Consider the following 24,508-nt stretch of genomic DNA (forward strand, 5'->3'; position numbering starts at 1 on the left):
GTAAATCAGAGAGATGCAACCAGAACCAGGGATATGGCGGAGAGAGGGAGAAATAACAAAGCAGCACTTTTTCTTCTAAATTTAGAATACCCAATTATTTTTTTCCAACTAAGGGGCAATTTTGTATGGCCAGTTCACCTAGCCTGCACATCTTTGGGTTGAGGGGGTGAAACCCACGCAGACACAGGGAGAATGTGCAAACTCCACACGGACAGTGATCCAGGGCCAGGATCGAACCCAGGTCCTCAGCGACGTAGGCAGCAATGCTAAGCCACTGCGCCGCCATGCCACCCCCGAACCAGTAATATGACAGAGTGAGAGAGGGAGGGTACAGAACTAAGGATATGACAGAGAGAGGGAGACAGGGAGGCATACAGAACCAGGCAAATGGGGGAGAGAAGGAGAGAGGGTGGGATACAGAACCAGGAGTATAACCGAAAGAGAAAGAAGGAGAAAGCGGGAGCGATGGTAGCACAGTGGTTAGCATTGTTGCTTCACAGTGCCAGGGACTCAGTTTCGATTCCCGGCTTGAGTCACTGTCTGTGTGGAGTCTGCACGCTCTCTGTGTGTCTGCGTGAGTTTCCTCCGGGTGTTCCAGTTTCCTCCCACAAGCCCCAAAAGACATGCTGTTGGGTAATTTGGACATTCTGAATTCTCTCTCAGTTTACCCGAACAGGCACTGGAGTGTGGCGACTGGGGGATTTTCACAGTAACCTCATTGCAGTGTTAATGTAAGCCTACTTGTGACAATAATAAAGATTATTATTAATTTACAGAACCAGGGGCTGGATTCTCCGCCCCGCCGGGCCACATTTCAGGTTTACCCCATCGGTAGGGTGCTCCATTATGCTGGTCGGTCAATGGGGTTTCCCATTGTGGGGCAGCCCCACACCGTCGGGAAACCCCTCCCAGCTGCTGGCAAAACCATGCATCTGGTGAAGAATCCAGCCCCAGGCATGTGACAGAGTGAGAGAGGGAGGGATACAGAACTAGGCACAATGGCAGAGAGAGAGAGAGGGAGGGATACAGAACCAAGGATCTGGCAGAGAGAGGGAGAGAGGGAGGGATTCAGAACCAGGCATATAGGGAAGAGAAGGAGAGAAGGAGGGATTCAGAACCAGGGATATAGGGAAGAGAAGGAGAGAGGGAAGGATTCAGAACCAGGGATATGACAGAGAGAGAAAGAGAAAGTAGGAGCGACACAGAGCCAGGGATGAGAGAGAGAGGGAGAGAGATAGAGAGAGAGATAGAGAGAGAGAGGGATACAGGTCCAGGGAATGGAAATAAAGAGGAAGATTTTGAATTAAGAATAATGCAGAGAGAGATCTTCAGAAATAACGCCAAAAAAAATGAGAGAATTGGGGTAGGACATATACAGAACCAGTATTTCCAAGGTTAATAAAATGCAGAAAGATACATATAGCATAAGGACTGGGCCAGAGTAAGCTATGTACAAAGTAAGGAATGGGTTTGAACAAATGCAAATTGAAGGAGAAATACTGAGGAGCAAATATCAAAGATGTTGCGGACAAAGATGGTTTGGAGTAAATCCTGTGTACCACACACAGGTTCTGTACCCCATGGGCAATGCCAGGCTGCTGCACTGTAATGAGCTTCCACCATTTCCGACTCTCTCGCAGGTTGCTGTTTCAACAGGTTGCTCTGGGCTGCTTACTTTTTATTCCTGTTGGAGAAGTTAAAACCCAGCATTGACTAGATGCAGCCCGGTCCCTGATTTGCTCTGAAGCAGAATTAGAATTGACCACAAACAAATGTACTAGTTTCCTTCTCCCAATGACCGTCACCCACCCCCCCCCCCCACCCCCCACCCCCCCCCCCCCCCCCACCCCCAAAGGAAACCCCTCTGTCGCCAACATTCCCACTTACTTTATGAAAAATGTCAATCATCATCATCATAAGTAGAAGTAGGTGTGCGGTGTCATAAGTGCGAGAGGATGTTAGGTATCTAATGTCAGGGGTGGAAAATTTAAGGAAACATAATTTATGTGTCCTGACCAATGACTGCACAGGTTACAGGGATATAATTTTCAGAAAATGCAAAGAGATAAAGTAACATGTATATATTAAAAGGCTGTAATTCAATCGAGAGGACCTGGTGATGTCATAAACCCTAAGGCTGTCGTTATACAGTAGCTCCTGATCTCAGCATCTACAGTATCAATTCACAGCCAGCAGCCTTTTATTTATAATGCCTGGCTATGAATCTCACTCTCACAGCCAGGAAAGAGCTCTGTTTTCACAGTAAATTTGAAATGTATTAAAGTACGGATCGTAGGATCTGCCTTCCCAAAAAACAGTTATATAAATGTTGCTTTAAGTTTACAAGTTCTTAACAAGTCCAACAAATCCCCCAACCACTTCTTAAGACTCAGCTTGACACAGTTCTGGAGTTATACTCCATTTACAGTCTGCTGCACTCTGGAGTCAGATCCATGTCCCAAGTCCAGAGTTACACTCTTAGGATCGGGAACTGTGCCCCTGTGCCATGAATGTGGCAGTGTAACTGCATACTTGGAGGAGCGTATGTGTCACTGGTTTTGAAGTTAAACAATAGCCTGCAACCTTTCTTACAGTTTATTCTCTCTTTTTCTTACTCTGGCTGTTATTTCAATGGGGAAAATAATGAATCAGCCAGGTAAATCATTGAATTTGCTTGCAAGTAGGGCAGCACTGTGGCCTAGTGGTTAGCACAACCGCCTCACGGCGCTGAGGTCCCAGGTTCAATCCCGGCTCTGGGTCACTGTCCGTGTGGAGTTTGCACGTTCTCCCCGTGTCTGCGTGGGTTTCGCCCCCACAACCCAAAAATGTGCAGAGTAGGTGGATTGGCCACGCTAAATTGCCCCTTAATTGGAAAAAATAATTGGCTAATCTAAATTTATAAAAATAAATAAATAAATAAATAATAATAAAAAAAAAAAAAGAATTTGCTTGCAAGTGGGCAGCACAGTGGCGCAGTGGTAGCACTGCAGCCTTACAGCAGTGAGGTCCCAGGTTCGATCCCAGCTCTGGGTCACTGTCCGTGCGGAGTTTGCACATTCTCCCCGTGTTTGCATGGGTTTCGCCCACACAACCCAAAGATGTGCAGGGTAGGTGGATTGGCCACACTAAATTGCCCCTTAATTAGAAAAATGAATTGGGTACTCTTGGGTACTCACATCATGGTACCAGTGAGTCATGCTTGAGTTTGACGGACAAGGGCAGCACGGTGGCCTAGTGGTTAGCATAACTGCCTCACGGCGCTGAGGTCCCAGGTTCGATCCCGGCTCTGGGTCACTGTCCGTGTGGAGTTTGCACGTTCTCCCCGTGTCTGCGTGGGTTTCGCCCCCACAACCCAAAAAATGTGCAAAAGTAGGTGGATTGGCCGCGCTAAATTGCCCCTTAATTGGAAAAAAATAATTGGCTAATCTAAATTTAAAAAAAAAAAAAAGAGTTTGACGGACTTACCTTGAGATAATCTGCCTTTGACCAGCAATCAGCCATCCGGTAACATGGGCAGCGTTCGCCCTCCCCCGCAGCTCCGTATCACCGGCAACCTCGGTGCAAACTGGAAGATTTTCAAGCAGAAGTTCCAGCTCTATCTTGAAGACACCGACCTCGAAGCTGCATCGGATGCCAGGAAGATCGCTCTCTTCCTTTCTACATCCAGGGACCACGCTATCCACATCTTCAACTCCCTCACCTTTGCTGAAGGCGAGGACAAGACAAAGTTTAAAACAGTCCTGCTGAAGTTCGACAGCTAATGTGACAAACGATGTGTTGGGTAAGCTGGGTCTGCGAGGACTGCGTTTACTGCAGCAGTGAGAGAGACAGGCTTCCAACACTTGAAGAAATGCAACTCGATTTTATTGAACTCTTAACTATCATACATGCCAACTATGGGTTGACACTATGCTGACTTGACTGGAGACCTGAGGCTAACCTGACCAGACTATCTTACTACCACATGGTGTATGTTCTAGTTGCTGCTCACGAGCTCAGACTGTCTCAGAGGCTGGATCCCGAGAGAGCGGGAAAACTAGTGTCCTCTGACTTTATAGTGGTCGTGTCCTGTCTGGTGATTGGCTGCTGTGTTCTGAGTGTTCACTGATAGAGCTGCTGGCGGAGAGGAAAAAGCTGCAAATGAACTTTAACCTGCTATCCACTAGGAAAGCAGTGTACCAACTCCGCCAGACACGGGGGATCTTCTACGAACATGGCGACAAGGCTGGCCGCCTATTGGCTCACCAGCTGAGAAAGCAGGCAGCCACAAGGGAAATAGTGCACATTAAGGATAGCAAAGGCAGACTGATAACAGAGCCAAAGGAGGTCAATCGGACATTCAAGACCTTCTACCGGGGACTGTACACCTGCAAGCCCCCCAACGGGGATGCAGAATGAAACAGTTCCTAGACAGGCTTGAACTGCCAGTTGTGGAGGAAGACAGACAGGGGGAGCTGGAAGCACCAAGAGACCTGGGAGAAATCATGGAGAGCATCAGCTCCATGCAGGCGGGGAAGGCACCGAGACCCGACGGGTTCCCGGCGGACTTCTACAAAAAATTTGCACCAGTCCTGGTCCCACACCTAAGGGACATGTTCGCGGACTCACTGGCAGGGGGCACCCTGCCCCCAAAGCTAGTGCAGGCCACAATCTCAATAATACCCAAAAAAGATAAAGACCCGACGGAATATGGATCATACAAACCCATTTCACTGCTGAACGTGGATGCGAAAATACTTGCAAAGGTCCTGGCCAAAAGGCTGGAGGGCTGTGTACCAGAGGTGGTCGCAGAGGACCAAACGGGCTTTGTCAAGGGTGGGCAGCTCACAGCGAGCATCAGGCGGCTGCTGAATGTGATAATGATCCATCCACGGGGAGAGAACACCAGAGGTGATCGTCTCCCTGGACGCAGAAAAGGCCTTTGACAGAGTCGAATGGAGCTACCTCCTCGAGGTACTGGAATGGTTTGGGCTAGGAGCGGGATTCACCGCCTGGGTGAGGCTCCTGTACACCACTCCCAAAGCGAGAGTCCGAACTAACACCACCAGCTCTGAATACTTCCAGCTACAGAGAGGAACAAGACAGGGCTGCACCCTGTCCCCACTCTTGTTCGCTCTGGCGATCGAACCCCTGCGGGACAGAATAAGCTGGAAGGGAACCGGAGAGGAGACAGAGAGCACAGAGTCTCACTCTATGCAGATGACCTGTTCCTCTATGTCTCAAAGCCACAGGAGGGACTGAAGGCAATACGGCAAATACCGAGAGAGTTTGGAACCTTCTCAGGATACAAACTTAACCTTGGCAAAAGCGAGGCATTCCCAGTGAACCCAAAAGGGGGAGGGACAGAGCTGAAGGGCTCCCGTTCAAAACGGCCCAGAAAAAAATTCCGTTACCTGAAGATCCAAATAGCCAGACACTGGACACAGATCCACCAGTGGAACCTGACCAGCCTGGTGGAGGAAGTAAGAAAAGATCTTCAACAGTGGAGTTCACTCCCACTCTCCCTGACAGGAAGAGTGCAGACGATCGAGATGAACGTACTGCCATGGTTCCTCGTCCTGTTTAGATCCATCCCGATCTTCATCCCCAAGGCCTTTTTCCAAAACATAGATAGTCTAATCATGGTGTTTGTGTGTGGGGGGGGCAAGAACCTGAGAATTCCCAAGCCGACACTGCAAAGAGGGAAAGTCAGAGGGGGCCTGGCTCTACCGAACCTACAATACTACCACTGGGCAGCAACAGCAGAAAGAGTGATGGGATGGGTACAAAACCCGACACAGTTTGGGTACAAATGGAGGAAGCATCCTTTAAAGGAACAACCCTCTGGGCCCTGGCCACAGCAGCACGCCCATCCTCCTCAACCAGGTACACAACAAGGCAAGTGGTAGCGGCCACGCTGAGAACGTGGACCCAGTTGAGACAGCACTTCAGGATAACCAAAATGTCCCTTATGGCCCCCATCTGTGGCAATCACAGATTCTCCCCAGCCATGCTAGATACCACCTCAAAGGATGGAAGCGGGACAGGGGCACACTGACGGTCAGGGACTTCAACGTAGGGCACAGACTGGCGACACTGGACGAACTGATGAGGAAGTAGAAACTATCAAGAAGAATTGAGACACCTCCAAATAAAGCACTTCCTCTGCAAAGGGGCCTCCGGGGTCCCAGAAAGCACACTACTAGAGGCCCTGATAGGCACAAGCAGCGAGAAGGGGGGGGGGGGGGGGGGGGGGGCTATGTGGGAGAATATACGGACAGCTACTGGACTGAGCCCGAACACTACTGGATGGGACCAGACAAAAATGGGAGGACAAACTGGGGACAGAGGTAGGATGGGGACTCTGGAGCGAAGCACTGAGCAGGGTGAGCTCCACCTCCTCCTGCGCAAGGCTAAGCCTAATGCAGCACAAAGTGATGCACAGAGCAAACCTGACCAGAACCCGAATGAGCAGGTTCTTCCCAGAGATGGAGGACAAATGTGAGCAGTGCCAGAGGGGCCCGGCCAACCATACCCACATGTTTTGGTCTTGCTCCAAACTTGCTGGGTTCTGGACAGCCTTCTCCGAGGCAATGTCCAAGGTTGTGGGGGTGAGAGTGAAGCCATGCCCAATAGTGGCAATCTTCGGGGTATCGGAGCAGCCAGAGCTGCACATGGGGAACGGGGCCAACGCCCTCGCTTTCGCTTTCCTAATCGCACGCCGGAGAATCCTGCTCGCCTGGCGATAGGCAGAACCGCAGACTGGCTCACTGACCTCTCGGAATTTCTCCATGTGGAGAACATGTACACCATGTACACCATCCGAGGGCCAGAGGAAGGCTTCCTGGATACTTGGGGACAGTTCATCGACCTGTTCCAAAACCTGTTCGAGGCCGGCAACGAGGAGTAAGCCAGGGGAAAAAAAAAGATGAAGAACCAAAGGACTGCCAAAGGGGGGGAGAAAAATGGGGAAACCACAAGAGAAGAGGAGGGGAGGAGGAAGGGGGGATATCATTGACCGATCCAGAGGGCAGCAAAATGTATGTACAGTTAGTCAAATGCAGGACAGCCAAACCTCTCTGTAAAATAAAGCAAATTAGTGCCGGCAAGAAAAATGTAATGCACGGTAGCATGGTGGTTAGCATAAATGCTTCACAGCTCCAGGGTCCCAGGTTCGGTTCCCGGCTGGGTCACTGTCTGTGCGGAGTCTGCACGTCCTCCCCGTGTGTGCGTGGGTTTCCTCCGGGCGCTCCGGTTTCCTCCCACAGTCCAAAGATGTGCGGGTTAGGTGGATTGGCCATGCTAAATTGCCCGTAGTGTCCTTAAAAGTAAGGTTAAGGGGGGGGTTGTTGGGTTACGGGTATAGGGTGGATACGTGGGTTTGAGTAGGGTGATCATTGCTCGGCACAACATCGAGGGCCGAAGGGCCTGTTCTGTGCTGTACTGTTCTATGTTCTATGTTCTAACTGTTTATAAATATGAGAAAAGCCAATAAAAAGATTTTTTTTAAAAAATACTCACTGAATCATATCTTACCGACAATGTCTCAAACATACATTTCCATGTATGTCCTGTCCCACCGGCATAACAGTCCCATCGGAGATGGTGACACAGTGCTATACCATTGGGAGGGAGTAGCCCTCTGGACCCCATGAAGTCTCAGGGCATCAGGTCAACATGTACAAGATAGACTCATGCTAGTTGCCACCTGCCGCCGTCCTCAGCTGGTGAATCAGTAGTCCTCCATGTTGAACACCAACTGGAAGAAGTGCTGAAGGTGGCAAGGGCACAGAACATACTCTGGGTGGGGAACTTCAATGCCCATTGCCAAGAGTGGCTCAGTAGCACCACTACAGACTAAGCTGGCCGAGCCCTGAAGAACCTGGCTGATAGACTAGGCATGCTACATGTGGTGAGGGAACCAACATGATGGAAAAATCTACCTGTCGCGGCTGCATCTGTCCATGAAAGTATTTGAAGGAGTGTCCGCCTCGGTCTTCATTTTTTTTTTTAAAATTTAGTGTACCCAATCATTTTTCCAATTAAGGGGCAATTTAGAGTGGCCAATCCACCTAGCTTGCACCTTTTTGGGTTGTGGGGGCGAAACCCACGCAAACACGGGGAGAATGTGCAAACTCCACACGGACAGTGACCCAGAGCCGGGATCGAACCTGGGACCTCGGCGCCGTGAGGCAGCAGTGCTACTCACTGCGCCACCGTGCTGCCCCGCCTCGGTCTTCATAATGAGGATAATCTCCCTCATATTATGTGGTACTACCACTGTGCTAAAATGGATAGATTTCAAAAGATCTAGCAACTCAAAACAGGGCTTCTATGAGGCGCTGTGGGCCATCAGCAACAGCAGAATGTTGTCAACCACATCCTGTAACCTCATGGTCCGGCATATCCCCCATTCTACCATTAGCATCAAGCTGAGACTCAGCCCTGGTTCAATGAAAAGTGCAGGAGTTGCACTAGGGATACCAAAAAAATGAGGCATCGACCTGGTGAAGCTTGAACACAGGACTATTTGCATGCCAAACAGCAGATGCATCATGCAAAAGACAGAGCCTAGTGATCCCATAACCAATGGGTCTGATCAAGGTTCTACAGTCCTACCACATCCAGTCGTGAATGGTGGTGGACAATTAAACAACTCACAGTAGGACGAGGCTCCACAGGTATCCCCATCCTCAATGTTGGGGGAGCCCAGCATATCAGAGGGCTGAGGCATTTGCAACCATCTTGACCTGGGTGGATGATCCATCTTAGCCTCCTCCAGAGGTCCCCAGCTTCACAGCTGCCAGTCTGCAACAATTCAGTTCACTCCACATGATACCAAGAAACCGATGAAGGCATTCGATACAGCAACGGCTATGGGCCCTGATATCATTCCACCAATGGTACTGAAGACATGCTCCAGAACTTCCCAAATCCCTAACCAAGCTGTTCCAGTACAGCTACAACACTGGCATCTACCGAGCTATGTGGAAAATAGCCCTGGTATGTCCTGAACACAAATAAATGGACAATCCAACCCAGCCAATTAGTGCTCCATCAGTCTACCCTCAATCTTCAGTAAAGTGATGGAAAGTGTCATCGATAGTGCTATCAAGCGACACTTACTCAGTTATAACCTGTTCACTGACATTCAGTTTGGGTTCCACTAGGTTCGCTCAACTCCTGACCTCATTATAGCCATGGTTCAAACATGGACAAAAGAACTGAACGCAAGTAGTGAGGAGAGAGAGAGAGACTGCCCTAAACATCCAACAGCATTGGACTGAGTCTGGCACCAAGAACCCAAACAAAACTGAAGTCAATGGGAATCAGGGGAAGGCTCTCCACTGGTTGGAGTTATACCTGGCACAAAGGAAAATGGTTGTGATGGTTGGAGGTCAATCATCCCAGTCCAAGAACATCACTGCAGGATTTCCTCAGGATAGTGCCTGAGGTCCAATCATCAATGACCTTCCTTGCATGATAAGGTCAGGAGTGCAGATGTTTACTGACTCCTCAGATACTGAATCAGTCTGTGCCCATATACAACAAGAGCTGGACAATATTCAGGTTTGGGCTGACAAGTGGCAAGTAACATCCACACCACACAAGTGGCAGGAAATGACCAACTCCAACTAGAAAGAACCTAACCATCTGCCCTTGACATTCAGTGACAATGTCATCAAGAATCTTCCACTGTCAACACCCTCGGGATTACCACTGACCAGAAACGGAACTGGACCAGGCATATAAATACTGTGGCTACAAGGGTAAATCAGAAGTTGGAAATTCTGCGGAGAATGATTCATGTCGTGACTCCCTAAAGCCTGTCCACCATCTCCAAGGACAAATCAGGAATGTGATGAATACTCTCCATTTGGCTGGATGAGTACAGCTCCAACAATACCCAAGAAGCTTGACACCATCCAGGGCAAAGCAGCTCACTTGATTGGCATCCCATCAACCATCCTGAATATTCCTGACGCACAATGACAAGGCTCCTTCGACAGCATCATCCAAACCCATGACCTCTACCACTTTGAAAGACAAGGGCAGCAGATACATGGGAACACCACCGCTTGCAAGTTCCCCTGTGAGCCACTCACATCCTGACTTGGAAATATATCGCAGTTCCTTCACTCCCTTCCTAACAGCACATGGGGTGTACCTACACCACATGCACTGTGCGGTTCCGGACGGCAGTTAGCCATCAGCTTCTGAAGGGCAATTAGGGACGGGCAATAAATGCTGGCCGACCCAGCGACACTTGCATCCAGTGAAGAAATAAATTTAAAAAAAGCAACCAGCAATGTTCAAACACAACATGTAAAGAGAGTTCCAATCATCTTCCTAATGAGATTCAGCCAATTACAATTACTGTCGAGACAGCCGCTAGTTTCACCCAGCGACAGTCACACACGGACAGTGTGGAAGAGATCCAGATTAATGGGATGTGAGTGTGTTGCAAACAGCAAGCCCCATTCATGATATCACTGGACTGGAACTTATTTGTTCCAGTTAACCAATAAACAGACCCACAAATTAAAATTCTTCAGAACTTTAATGCTACTTGCTTCTTAGCAAACATTGAATAAAAATAAAACCGTCTCAGTAATTTGGGTGGATGTTAAGCCTCTGATCTGCCAGAAGCTGAGAAAATGACTGCGGACAACAATGGACCTGTTATCACACAGAGCAAAGTGATATACAATGCAACAGAATTTATCATTGTATCACCAGCAGATGACATAATCTTGACAAAAATCATCCAAGATTATTCTTGCTCTTCTCTCTCTGCCTGTAAGAAAATAGGGTTTTCCAAATATTTAATCATTAAGCCAGCGCCTCTTTTATAGTGTTACAAGCAAGCTGCCCTGTCAATCAGTTTTTAAAAAATCTTTTGGATCCTCTGTGTTTACGGGAACAAGAAAGGTTGAAATAGCCAGCAGTGATTGACTAAAAATCCTTTTATATGCTCATTTCAATTCCCATTGGTTGTGTTAAGGTACTGTATTACTGTGCACCTGGCAGCCCTGATTAATCAAAGCTGAAAATCAGTCGAGTTTCCTGTTAGATGTGACCTCTGTAAATTCAAGAGTTCTTCTGCAACCCCAAAACTTAATGAGAAATCTTCTGTTCTTTGAATGATGCTGTGGCAATCTGAGACACGTTTATCTTTCGGGGGGGGAGTCGCTGTGGCGGGGGTGGGAGGCGGGGAAGGGGGTGGTTGGTGGAGGGGTGGAGGGGGTGGTATTACACAGGCCCAACGTTATACATTTTAACTTCCCAGGGCACAAAACATAAAGTGGCCATTGAGAGGATTCTTTAAGCAAGATTTGAGCAAGTTTCTAGTATCTCCTTCCTTGGCTCATCGTTCATTTTATTTTGGCTGTGAAGCAACCGTGAGACATGTTTGTAAAGGAAGAACCTGCTTCTACATACCACCTATATCATACTGACGGAATCCCAAATCGTTTCACAGCCAACAGCGTTCCTTTTTTCCTAAGCGTAGGCATTGTTGCAATGTAACCAAGTGCGGCTGCCAGTTTTCTCACAGTTTATCAGCGGCATGCTGGTTGAGTGATGAAGCTTGGCAGGACAACTCCCGTGCTCCTTCATCAAATAAAACCACGGGATCTTTCACACCTACCTGAGACGGGAAACAACTGACCCTGTTCAACAACTCATTTGAAAGACAGTCGGAAGAGACTTTCTTTCATTCAATCCAAGTGCCGTCACTTGCAGAGAGTGCAAATCGGGCCCCAGCACCTTCAACAGCACCGCACTCAAGTGTCAGCCTTGACTGTGTGCTCAAGTCTCTGGAGTACAGTTTGAACCCACAACTTTCCGATTCAAGAAATTGCACCTCACCACTGAACACGGATTGACACCTATGTCAAGCGAACGTATATATTTTAAAAAAATGTTAGAGTACCCAATTATTTTTTTCTCTAATTAAGGGGCAATTTAGAGTGGCCAATCCACCTAACCTGCACATAGAACATAGAACATAGAACAGTACAGCACAAAACAGGCCCTTCGGCCCTCGATGTTGTGCCGAGCAATGAACACCCTACTCAAACCCACGTATCCACCCTATACCCGCAACCCAACAACTCCCCCCCTTAACCTTACTATTAGGACACGACGGGCAATTTAGCATGGCCAATCCACCTAACCCGCACATCTTTGGACTGTGGGAGGAAACCGGAGCACCCGGAGGAAACCCATGCACACACGGGGAGGACGTGCAGACTCCGCACAGACAGCGACCCAGCCGGGAATCAAACCTGGGACCCTGGAGCTGTGAAGCATTTATGCTAACTACCATGCTACCGTGCTGCCCCATCTTTTGGGTTGTGGGGGTGAAACCCACGCAGACATGGGGAGAATGTGCAAACTCCACACGGACAGTGACCCAGGGCCAGGATTCGAACCCGTGTCCTCAGCTACGCAGTCCCAGTGTTAACCACTGTACCACATGCCGCTGTGCAGAGACTTGGGTGTGCTAGTGCATGAGTCACAGAAGGTTGGTTTACAGGTGCAACAGGTGATTAAGAAGGCAAATGGAATTTTGTCCTTCATTGCTAGAGGGATGGAGTTTAAGACTAGGGAGGTTATGTTGCAATTGTATAAGGTGTTAGTGAGGCCACACCTGGAGTATTGTGTTCAGTTTTGGTCTCCTTACTTGAGAAAGGACGTACTGGCACTGGAGGGTGTGCAGAGGAGATTCACTAGGTTAATCCCAGAGCTGAAGGGGTTGGATTATGAGGAGAGGTTGAGTAGACTGGGACTGTACTCATTGGAATTTAGAAGGATGAGGGAGGATCTTATAGAAACATTTAAAATTATGAAGGGAATAGATAGGATAGATGCGGGCAGGTTGTTTCCACTGGCGGGTGAAAGCAGAACTAGGGGACATAGCCTCAAAATAAGGGGAAGTAGATTTAGGACTGAGTTTAGGAGGAACTTCTTCACCCAAAGGGTTGTGAATCTATGGAATTCCTTGCCCAGTGAAGCAGTTGAGGCTCCTTCATTACATGTTTTTAAGGTAAAGATAGATAGTTTTTTGAAGAATAAAGGGATTAAGGGTTATGGTGTTCGGGCCGGAAAGTGGAGCTGAGTCCACAAAAGATCAGCCATGATCTCATTGAATGGCGGAGCAGGCTCGAGGGGCCAGATGGCCTGCTCCTGCTCCTAGTTCTTATGTTCTTATGTTCTTAGTGACCATATGCATGCAAGTTTTTGTAGTCCTTGCAGTGCAGACCTGTACACACAGTTAGTGTGTTTACATTCCAATCTATATTTTAATTCCTGAACATGGGTGGTCCAGTGGTCTCCCTTACTCTTTGGAAACTGTCACTTAATCCAATCCTGATCGAGGAGGGTAAAAATCTATTTTTTGCTGGTGAGACGGTTTTTATTACATAGAGTTTCTACACTGCAGAAGGAAGCCATTCGGCCTTGTCGAGTACGCACCAACCCTCTGAAAGAACACCCTACCTAGGCTCACTCCCACCACCCTCTCCCCGTAATCCCATAACCCCACCTATCCTCCACACCTTTGGACACTAAGGGGCAATTTAGCATGGCCAATCCACCTAACCTGCACATCTTTGGACTGTGGGAGGAAAGCGGAGCACCCGGAGGAAACCCACCCAGACACTGGGAGAAAGTGCAAACCCCACACAGTCACCCAAGGCCAGAATTGACCCCGGGTCCCTGGCGCCATGAGGCAGCAGTGCTGATCACTGTCGCCCAGGAAATGAATTTGGACGGTCTGGATCCAGTTCCTGGTGGGTGTCAGCCAGAATCTGTCACTTTTAATTTTAGATCAGAGAAGTTGATGATGTGTTCAGGAGCTCCAGCAAAGGTCTGAACACTTTGCAAAGCAGATTTGCCTTGACCCTGGCTGAAGCAGTGTGGGATTCCCATCCGGGGACTCCCTCTCCACTCCACTCTGCTGCGGACTCCCAACTTGTACATTGCTGTTCCAGTGTACTACAAAGCTGAAGTCATGTTGCATCGGTGTGAACTTTCAGGGTCGGCACGGTGGTGTAATGGTTAGCATTGCTGCCTCATGGCACCGAGGACCCCGGTTTGATCCCGGCTCCGGCTCCCTCTCCGTGTGGAGTTTGCACAGTTTCCCCTGTGTGCGTCGATCTCACCCCCACAACCCAAAAAAGATATGCAGGGTAGGTGAATTGGCCACGCCAAATTGCCCCTTAATTGGAAATAAAAGAATTGGCTACTCTAAATTAAAAAGAAAAACACTGAACTTTTCTTGGTCAATGCACCCAAAATTGTCACACACATTCAGATGGGCCACATGTCAGTTGGTCTAAGAAATGGAAACATCACCTGTTGGAAGTACAGGCACTCAAACAGGCATTATATCTGTTGGAAGGAGAGTTTCCTCTCCATACTAACTGGAACACAATTGTGTGAACTCCAGGGTCTGGCAATAAACTATGGTGTACCTGACTCAGGTCGGACTGCTTAAGATGTTCCATTCTTCACCAGTGCCAACTGTTCCCTGAATGAGCACTTTCATTCACTGAAAGACAACAGAAAGTACTGCCATATCAAGACAATGAGTAATGGGAATCAGTCAAATGTGTTAAAAGTCGGCAGATCTGCAAAACGTGCTTCACTGTGGAGGGTTAGCTGTTTCACAAAACACTTTATAAACCCAATAGCCAGCAAACCTGGAAATACAGCTGCAAGACTGCTTTCCTCCTCTTTCTAAAGAACACACTGTACCTATTAGAAATATTTGCATTTCTATAATAATAATCTTTATTGTCACATGTAGGCTTGCATTAACACTGCAATGAAGTTACTGTGAAAAGCCCTTAGTCGCCACATTCCGGTGCCTGTTCGGGTACACAGAGGGAGAATTCAGAATGTCCAAATTACATAACAAGCACATCTTTCAGATTTGTGGAGGAGCACCCGGAGGAAACCCACGCAGACACGGGGAGAACGTGCAGACTCCGCACAGACAGTGACCCAAACCGGGAATCAAACCTGGCGCTGTGATCTGCTCAATAATATCTGCTCTAAAGCCTAAATTACCAGAATCGGCAGAACAGAGGAATTGGGGGTGGGGTGGGAGGTGAGCTACTTGTGATTCCTTATCAGCACAATACCATTTCAAACCGGTGAATGCTGGACATATACCAAGGTAACTAATTGTGTTCCATCAATTGTTTTTGCCAGATGCTTTTTTTTTAGTGGACATGTGAAAAGTTTTAAAAGCCTAACTTACCGAGGCTTATAACATTAGAATCGGCAAAGGTCTGATTTTAAAGGAAGTGGAAATATTGCTTCCCGACATGCGATAGGACTGCTTGCTATCTGCATGGCCCAAGCTCACGAGGTGAATGATACAGTTCACTACACTCATATGGTCACCAGAGGCAACAACATTACATCTCAATGACAACTTGCATTTACGTAGTGCCACTGACATCGTAGAACGTCCCACAAGAACCTTATCAAACAAAACATTATCACCAACCCACTGCACAAAATGTTAGGAATGTTGACCAAATGTTCGGTCAAAGAGGTAGGTTTTGTGGAATGTTTAAAGGAAGGACAGAGAGAGATGGAGAGATTTAGGGAGTGAATTCTGGGGGCTGGAATTTATGGGTGTCATAACCCTTTCCCCCTCCCCTCCACAACTGACACCCTGGCCACCAATGAAACTGGCTGCCTCACACCCCTGTTACACTTGGCACAGTGATAATTGCTTGAAGGTGAGAGTTCTACCTCCGTCTGGGAAGCACGTCATGCCTTGGAGACCTGCCGGCCATTCCAATTGGCGTGAGGTTCTGTAGTCTTGGGTTTGAGAGACCGGAGGGAAAGGCTAAAGTGGGGGTATGGCTGGGTTGGTGGGGGGGTTTCCTCTGATTGGCACATGAGACCCCCCCCCTCACAAAGGAGCCTCTTTTTGTCTGATGCCAGCCTGCACAGTGAAAGCTGCCAGGCTACCCACTTGGCCTGCCTGCCTCTCCCCCTGGCGGCGGGCAAAATACAGAGGAGGTGAAATGAGGCAATCGTCACCATTAATCGGTCGCTTAATAGCCTCAAGAGACCGGAAGATGGGCAGGCTTGCCTGACACCTTGCCCATCCACCATGAAATGGGATACAGGCCAGTGGGTGGCGTGCAGGAAGTCTTGGGAAGGCCATGCACTGCCTTTCATGAATACCCCATCTTCAAATACGCCGGTGGGGGGTATGTTATATTCCGCATGAGACCTTCGGGGTTGGAGCAATCAGTCTCCCCGTGAGTGTCATTGAATATGAGCTCCCCCTGCTGAGGGGCCGGGAACCCTAGATCATTCACAGTCAAGATTTGTATAAAGTCGGCCAGGTATGGAATCAATAGAGCAGACCCAGCTGGGATCCGATGCATATCGTAAATATAATTGCTTTGCAATAAACCAAGTTCTCTTTATATAAACTCAGTTTGGACTTGTTAGTGGCCTACAAAAGGAAGGGAGCGCGGGAGGAGGGAGGGGGGCAAAATCCAGCCCTGATCTTAGAGCCTAGACAGCACAGCAGGCAATGGAGGAGTGATGATAGTCTGGTGTGTAAACCAGCGGCTTCAGCTAATGTTCTGGGGCCAAGAGTTCAAATCCCACCACAGCACCCGGTGGAATTTCAATTCAACAATCTGGGGTTGGAAAGCTCGTCTCAGTAATGTTGGGCGCAATGCGATTTATCGGGAATGAAACATAGCCCCGCGTGGAGCGTGTTTAGCCGGGCATTTCCCAGCGCTGGCAGCACCGAGAATGACCCCACTATTAAACTGGACTCTGCTTCATTTCTGGGCCTCGGCAGGGAACGCCCCACCGAGGCCGCACTCAGGCCCATTTTGCGCACTAACCTTCTCCCGACCTTTAGACCACCCACTGTGGCGCCTGACCCTCCGACACCACAACTCACCAATAATGCCCCCCGCACCCTCATTAGGGCATGGCACCGTCGGGCCCAATCCCCAGCACGGGCTTGATGCCATCCGGGCACCTTGGCACTGCTAGCCTGGCACCCTGGAAGTGTCTCTGCCAGCCTGGTACTGCCAGCTGGGCACCCTGATAATGACAGGCCTGGGTGGCACTGCCAGGGAGCCAGGCTGGCCGTGTCATGTTGCCCAGGTGGCATCAGGGGTGCCAAGGTACCACCCTGTCCAGAGCCCAACCACCCAGGGGTCCCTGATCATGAGGGAGATCCCCCCAAGTGCCAGTACACCTGGTCCACATTGTGGAAACCAGCGCTAAACGGCACCCGCTCGGGGTCTGCGAGGCGAGGCCGCTAGGTCCCGGGCACTGGGTAGATCCGGCATAGATATATTAAATGAGACTAACTGCTCACTCGAGAATATGCAAATCTGGGTCCTGGCACCAATGTGCGGAATCCAGATTCTGCCGCCCCGCAAGATCTCATTTGATCCCGTGAGTCCTGACGAGGTGGGTAAATCTCCCAAAAGGCGTCTGGTGAGATTTACCAGCCTCGTCACATCCCGGGCTGGGCGCAGCGAGGCCGATAGATCGCACCAGTTGACTGTGAAACCATTGTTGACTGTCGTAAAAACCCATCTGGTTCACTAATGACCTTTAAGGAAAAAAATCTGCCATCCTTACCTGGTCTAGCGTACAAGTGACTCTGGACCCACAGCAACGTGGTTCACTCTTAACTGCCCCACTGAAATGGCCAAGCAAGCCACCTGTTTCGACGGAATTAGGCATGGGCAACAATGCTGACACCACATCCAATGAAATAATTTTAAAATTGCTTTTGCATTGGGCACAAGTTAATGTAGGTGAATGTGCGAGTCACACACTGGCTATGAAGCTTATGCACCAGGTTTAAAAATCAATCTGAATTCAATACTTTCTAGTACTGCATAATTTAATTAATTACGTATTAGCATTGATGGCCTGAATGGCGGCCCATTCCACATTCCTTGCCATGCAGTTTGAAAATGTCTTCGAAACAAACAGCACCTTCATGTTGCCTGTGTGACTGCACTGGAAATTCAAACATAGACCCAAACGGGTAGCATCACATTGCCAGTACTACACGGAATTTTCCGTCATTCTGTAAAACTCACATATCATTTTCTTTTGCAGTTTACTTTCTTTCAAAGTATCACAACATTGTTTAGAACGGGGAGGTGGAGGAAGTTAAATAATTGTGAGCAAATTAAAAGGTTTGCAGTATGTTGTACTCTCATTATTGCTATGTTCTGTTTGGTCCTGTTTCAATGAAACAAATGCACAATGTCAGGAACAAGTTAAGCAGATTTTTCTTATACGAGCGTTTTTAGTGGTTCAGCACTGCCATTTTTTAGTAAATAGCACCATCTCTAGTCCTTTTTGCACATTGCGCATTATTAATTAGAACAGCTTCAGGATGTCCTCAAGTATTTTACTGCCAAATAAGTAATTTGTTTTAGTGCACTTGCTGCTGTAATGTTGCAGCTTGCTTTTTACATAGCTAATCTGACAAACTGCAATCTGACCATGAGCAGATAATCTGTTTTCCAGTGAAAACAAAAGCGAGTGGTGAGGATGATACAAAGGGCTGGATTCTCCGATTTTGAGGCTATGTCCGGAGGACGTGTCTAGTTCTACGATGAAAAAATTGCCGAGGCCCCAGCCGCGGCCCTCCGACTGGTGAAGGGCTAGCAGCTGTGCCACGTAAAACACGCAGCCTTCATGAAATAAACGGCCGGAGAATTGCCGGGTCCATGGCCGCGCATGCTCACGGCGGCGACCTGCAGCGGTCGTGCCGTATAACACGGCGCCGGCCGCGCGTGGACCCGACCTGCCAGATAGTGCCCCCCCCCGGAACCCCCCTCTCTCCACCCCACGGGCAGCCCCCCCTCCCCAGCAGTTCCCCCCAACCCGTGCCGAAGCCCCATCAGCCAGCGGCACAGTTCCCCCCTGACTGTGGCGGCGCCGGGCACAGTCCGCAGCCACCACGCCGGGTTCCCGAAAACTGAGCGCACACATGCCCCCGATCCGGTCGTAAAAAGGAATTCTCCACCAATTGCCGATTACGAAATCGGCGTCGGCAAGCGAAGAATCAAGCCCAGTGAGTCAACAGAGGGATATAGACAGGTTAAGTGAGTGGGCAAAAAGCTTGGCAGGTGGAATATAATGTTGGAAATGTGAAGTTATGCACTTTGGTAGGAAGAATAAAGGAGCTGAATATTATTTAAATGGAGAAATACCAGAAAGCTGCAGCACAGAGAGATCAGGGGGTCATTATTCATAAACCAGGAAACACTAGCATGTGAGTTTTGCTGAAACTATACAAGGCACAAGTTAGACGACACCTGGAATACTGTGAACAGTTTTGGTCTCATTATCTAAGGAAAGATAGACTGGCATTGGAGGCATCCAGAGGAGGTTCACAAATTTGATCCTGGGTATGGAGGGATTTTCTTATGAGGAGAGGCTGCGTTTATCTGGGCATGTACTCATTGGAGTCCATAAAAATGAGACAACCTTATTGAAACATATAGGGCGGGATCCTACGGGCATCGGCGGGGCGGGCAACTCCGGCGAAGGAGTGGCATGAACCACTCTGGCGTCGGGCTACCCCAAAGGTGTGGAATCCTCCACACCTTCAGGGGCTAGTCCGGGGCTGGAGTGGTTTGCGCCATGCCTGCCGGCGGGGAAGGGGCTTAGCACCACACCAACCGGCGCCGAAGGTCCTCCGCCGGCCGGCACGAGTTGGCGCATGCGCGGGAGTGCCAACGTGTGCTGGCGCCATCCCAGCGCATGCGCAGGGGGGGGGGATCATCTCCACATCGGCCATCGTGGAAGACCACAGCAGCCGACGCGGAGGAATAGAGTGCCCCCATGGCACAGGCCTGCCCGTGGATCGGTGGGCCCCGATAGCGGGCCAGGCCAGCGTGGGGGCACCTCCCGGGGCCAGGTCCCCCCCCCCCCCCCCCCCCCCCCCCCGCCGCCCCGAGGACCCCGGAGGCTGCTCGCACAGCCAGGTCCAGCCGGTAGGTACCTACTCTAATTTACTCCGGTGGGACCGGCCGAAAACAGGCGGCCACTCGGCCCATCGCGGGCAGGCGAATCGCCGGGGAGGCCGCTGCTAGCGGCCGCCGACCAGCGCGGCGCGATTCCCACCCCCGCCAAATCTCCGGTGCCGGAGAATTCAGCAGCCAGCGGGGCGGGATTCACACCGCCCGCTCTCCCCCCCCCCCTCCGGCAATTCTCTAACCCAGCAAGGGGGGGGGGTCGGAGAATCCAGCCCGTAGGGTTCACAGGTATCTGAGGTAGATGCTGAGAAGTTGTTTCCTCTTGTGGGAGAGTCCAGGACCAGAGGGCATCATCTCAGAGTGAGGGGTCATTCATTTATGACAGAGATGAGGAGGAATTTCTTCTCTCAGAGGGGAGTGAATCTATGGAATTCTTTACCACAGAGAGCTGTAGAGGCTGGGTCATTAAGTATGTTCAAGGCTGAGATCGAGGTAGCATTGCTGCCTACGGCGCTGAGGTCCCAGGTTCGATCCCAGCTCTGGGTCACTGTCCGTGTGGAGTTTGCACGTTCTCCCCGTGTCTGCGTGGGCTTCACCCCCACAACCCAAAGATGTGCAGGGTAGGTAGATTGGCCACTCTAAATTGCCCCTTAATTGGAAAAAATAATTGGGTACTCTAAATTTATTTTAAAAAGAAGAAAAAAAAGGCTGAGATCGAGAGGTTTTTAGCATCTGTGGATACAGAAACAGAGTGACTGTTTCAGAGCGATGACTTTTCATTAGAATTATGATGAAAAGTCACAGCCACGAGATATTCACTCTGTTCCTTTCTCCACAGATGCTGGCTGATCTGCTGGGTATTTCTCGCGTCTTCTGTTTCGTTTTGCAGTGAAGTTGGTTGAGAGAGATATATTAGCCAGGATACTGAACCCCGTTATTCTTCTAACAGCGCCAAGGTATCTTTTAATAATAATCTTTATTGTCACATGTAGGCTTAAATTAACACTGCAATGAAGTTACTGTGAAAAGCCCCTAGTCGCAACATTCCGGCGCCTGTTTTGGTACACAGAGGGAGAATTCAGAATGTCCAAATTACCTAACAGCACGTCTTTCAGGGCAGTGGTAAAGATGGGTACGATTTTGTCTTTTAAAAAGCAGTTAAACAGTCGCATGGCCAGGCTGGGTATACAGGGATATGGACTAAATGCAGGCAAGTGGGTCTAGCTTAGTGACAGAAACTGGACAGCATGTACAAGATGGGCCAAAGGGCCTGTTTCCATGCTGTAAACATCTATTTATCTATGACGTGTGGGAGGAAACCGGAGGAAACCCACGCAGACACGGGGAGAACGTGCAGACTCCACACAGCGACCCAAACTAGGAATCGGAATCTGGGAGCTGGTGCTGTGAAGCAACAGTGCTAACCACTGTGCTACCGTGCCACCCCATTCAGCAGAGAAGGCATGCTGGGCCTCAGTTCAAGGTCTAATTGGAAAGACGGCAGCTCAGACAGTGCAGCACTCCCTCTGCACTGCACTAGTGTGTCGGCCTAGATCTTGTCTCCAGAATGGGACGTTGCGAGGTGAGACGTCTACCCATCATGCTGCTGCTGAAACTTAACTCAGCCTTTATTCAATTCAATCCAATTCAATTTCAATTCATTATCTGTCTAGAAATTCATTCTGGACGCAGTTCCCATTAAAAACAATTACACATAATTGACTAACAACACTGAAAAGAAAATGGCCCAATCACAAAACTCTAATTTTGATTAAAATGTATGAAAAATTATTCCAGAACACTAAAATATTGGGTCAGTGAATCCCAGCATGAGCCTACATTCTCACCCATTCATCAAGCGCCTGTTAAGAGTTCCTATAGGGAAGGGCACAAACGAGTTCAAGAACTGATTTGGTCTGCGGCTATGGGATTAACCTTTTCCCTGAACGCATCCAACAGTAATACGGAGACAAGTTGTTATTCCCACTCACATGCAGTTCTCTCTTACGCCCAATATAAAATGGCACACATTACCTAGTAAATCTGTAGGCCATCCACGATCACAGCTGGATTTTCAGAACACTAAACAGAGAGTATTCAAGGGATAACGTACTGTATCTCACGCATGTGTACGGCACCACAGCACACTGCTTCTATATTATTTACTCGACACAGCCAAGAAATGTAAAGCAGAATCATTCTCATCATTCGAGGCACATAAATTGTCAGAGCCGGGATGCAAGACCATCACAAAATCGATTTGAATGATTTGAAGCCATTTTGCATGTTTTGATTTATTTGGGCGGCACAGTGGCACAGTGGTTAACACCGCTACCTCACAGCGCCAGGGACCCGGGTTCGATTCCAGCCTTGGGTGACTGTCTGTGTGGACTTTGCACTTTCCCACCCCCCTTCCCGTGTCTGGATAGGGGGTTTCCTCCCACAGTTCAAAGATGTGCAGGTTAGGTGGGGTTACAAGATAGGACAGGGGCATGGACCTCGGTAGGGCACTCTTTCGTGGGGTTGGTGCAAACGTGATGGGCCGAATGGCCTCCTTCTGCACTGTAGGGATTCTATGATGATTCCTTAAAACAAGTCTGTCAACAAGGCGGGGTACCAGTCATTTGATTGGGACAATATTTTAGCATTGGTCTCAAATAATTTCAGTCCAGAAGACTCACATTTGAAACCTTGTCTCCTGCTCAGTTATCCCCTTTAAAACTTTGGTTTTGGATGGGTTGCTGGGGGGGGGGGGGGGGGGGGGGGGGGGGAGTGATAGTCATTGGAGGGTGGTGGCTATCTTTCTCAGATCATTAAAGCCACTCTCCGTTACACTCTTCAACATTTGCTCCAGTGTTTCTGCAACACATGGAGATGGCCCAGGATTCCTTCCAAGCCAAATGGAATAAATGGGCATTGAGGGAGTGCTGCACAAGCATTTAAGACTGTTGTGAATTTACACTTTGGAGCTGGCCTTCATTGAGTTATTATCTAATTTGAAAAACAGAATATTCCTTTCCAATCTTAGTCAGGTTCCACCCCCCCCCCCCCCCCCCAACCCCCATTCTCCCCCCGCCCACCCTTTTTAGGTTGTCCATGTCCTGTACCATTCCCCAACTCAGATATCGGTCGGTGGCAACCAGTGCCATTTTTTGCCCCTGTTGGTATGATTGAAAGGAAGTGAGTGAGCGGTGCTTCGCATTGGCCTCCCTTCCTTGGGAGAGCACTTCACATAAGAAATAGGAGCTAGAATATGTCATTTGGCTCCACCATCCAACAAGGTGACAGATGACCTTCTTCCTCAGCCCTACTGTTCACCACAATGGGGAGGCTCTAGTCATGGCAAAAAGTGGAGGACGAGCCTAAATCTCCCAAGCCGCACACCAGAACACTGCACTTCCTATTTTCTGGGAGGGCAGAACTGGAGTCGGGCCGGGGTTCAAGCATATGTGGTTTACGGAGGCAACTGGACACTTAAATCATCAGCTGTCTGCAGGCAAGGTGGGTTTTGGTAGACCAGGAGGGTGAAACCCGGAGTATGCAGTTTCGACTAGGTAAGGTTTGGTCTGAACTGGATGGATTCCTTTGGCTAGCCAGGATAATTCTTTGAAGAGGTAAGTCAACCTTTGGAATAGGTAAGGGGCCCTTTGGGAGAGGTACTGTTTGGCACAATTAAAGGTAAACATGACTGTGCATGAAAAGTGCATAAATTCATTGGAACTGGAAAAACTGTCAAAAAACTGTCCAACTGTCAAAGACCTGTCAAAACCATCAAAGAACTGTCAACACCATTGGCACTGTCAAAGCTGTCAATGGATTTAACTTTGCTGGGCTTCAAATTGAAAAATCAGCCTGGAGTTGGGAACGGCACGGTGGTGCAGTGGTTAGCTCTGCTGCCTCACGGCACCAAAGACCTAGGTTCAATCCCCGCCCCGGGTCACTGTCCATGTGGAGTTTGCACATTTTCCCCATGTCGGCATGGGTCTAAAGATGTGCAGGGTCGGTGGATTGGCCATGCTAAATTACCCCTTAATTGGAAAAAAAAAATTGGGTAGTCTAAATGTTTTAAAAATCGGTCTGGAGTTTTTTTTAAAAATCGGTGCTTGATATTTTATTTTGTTTGTTCACATAACATGAGTGGTATAATTGTAGGATTTGTGCTGCGAAGACTGATTTTACAAACAAACAGTGGAATGCTTGTTACATGAACAGTTTGATTGACAGTTCCAAGTGGTTATAGAATAGAAATCTCTTAATACGAGATTAGTTGAAAACATTTCTATGTATTGACTGTTTTTTAAAAATCAATGAGAGTGCTTGCTTGTTTAAAATTGTGACATCATCAATAGATGCTTTATAACTTTATTTTATTTCAGTACGGTTCCTGAGGTTTCATCATGGAGGAAACCAAGTGAGTTGCATGGAGCAGGAAGGGAAAAAGGTGGTGGGGGGGGGGGGGGGGGGGGGGGGGGGGGGCATCGGGATGGCGAGAGTTGGCACTAAGCCAGCGTTGGGTG

The 24,508-nt window shown here is 48.9% G+C and overlaps 1 protein-coding gene across 1 annotated transcript in view; it reads left to right on the plus strand.

Moving 5' to 3' along the window:
* Window positions 1–10,637: 10,637 nt before the first annotated feature.
* LOC119972158 (thioredoxin-like protein 4A) overlaps window positions 10,638–24,508 on the plus strand; it is an 18,641-nt gene continuing 4,770 nt past the window's right edge. Inside the window, exons 1-2 of the mRNA XM_038808488.1 lie at window positions 10,638–10,779; window positions 24,368–24,402. Of these exons, the coding sequence (XP_038664416.1) occupies window positions 10,638–10,779; window positions 24,368–24,402 (177 nt within the window). The remainder of the gene's footprint in view (window positions 10,780–24,367; window positions 24,403–24,508) is intronic.

This window comes from Scyliorhinus canicula, chromosome 10, assembly GCF_902713615.1.
Source record: "Scyliorhinus canicula chromosome 10, sScyCan1.1, whole genome shotgun sequence".
In the NCBI taxonomy this organism is placed as follows: Eukaryota; Metazoa; Chordata; class Chondrichthyes; order Carcharhiniformes; family Scyliorhinidae; genus Scyliorhinus; species Scyliorhinus canicula.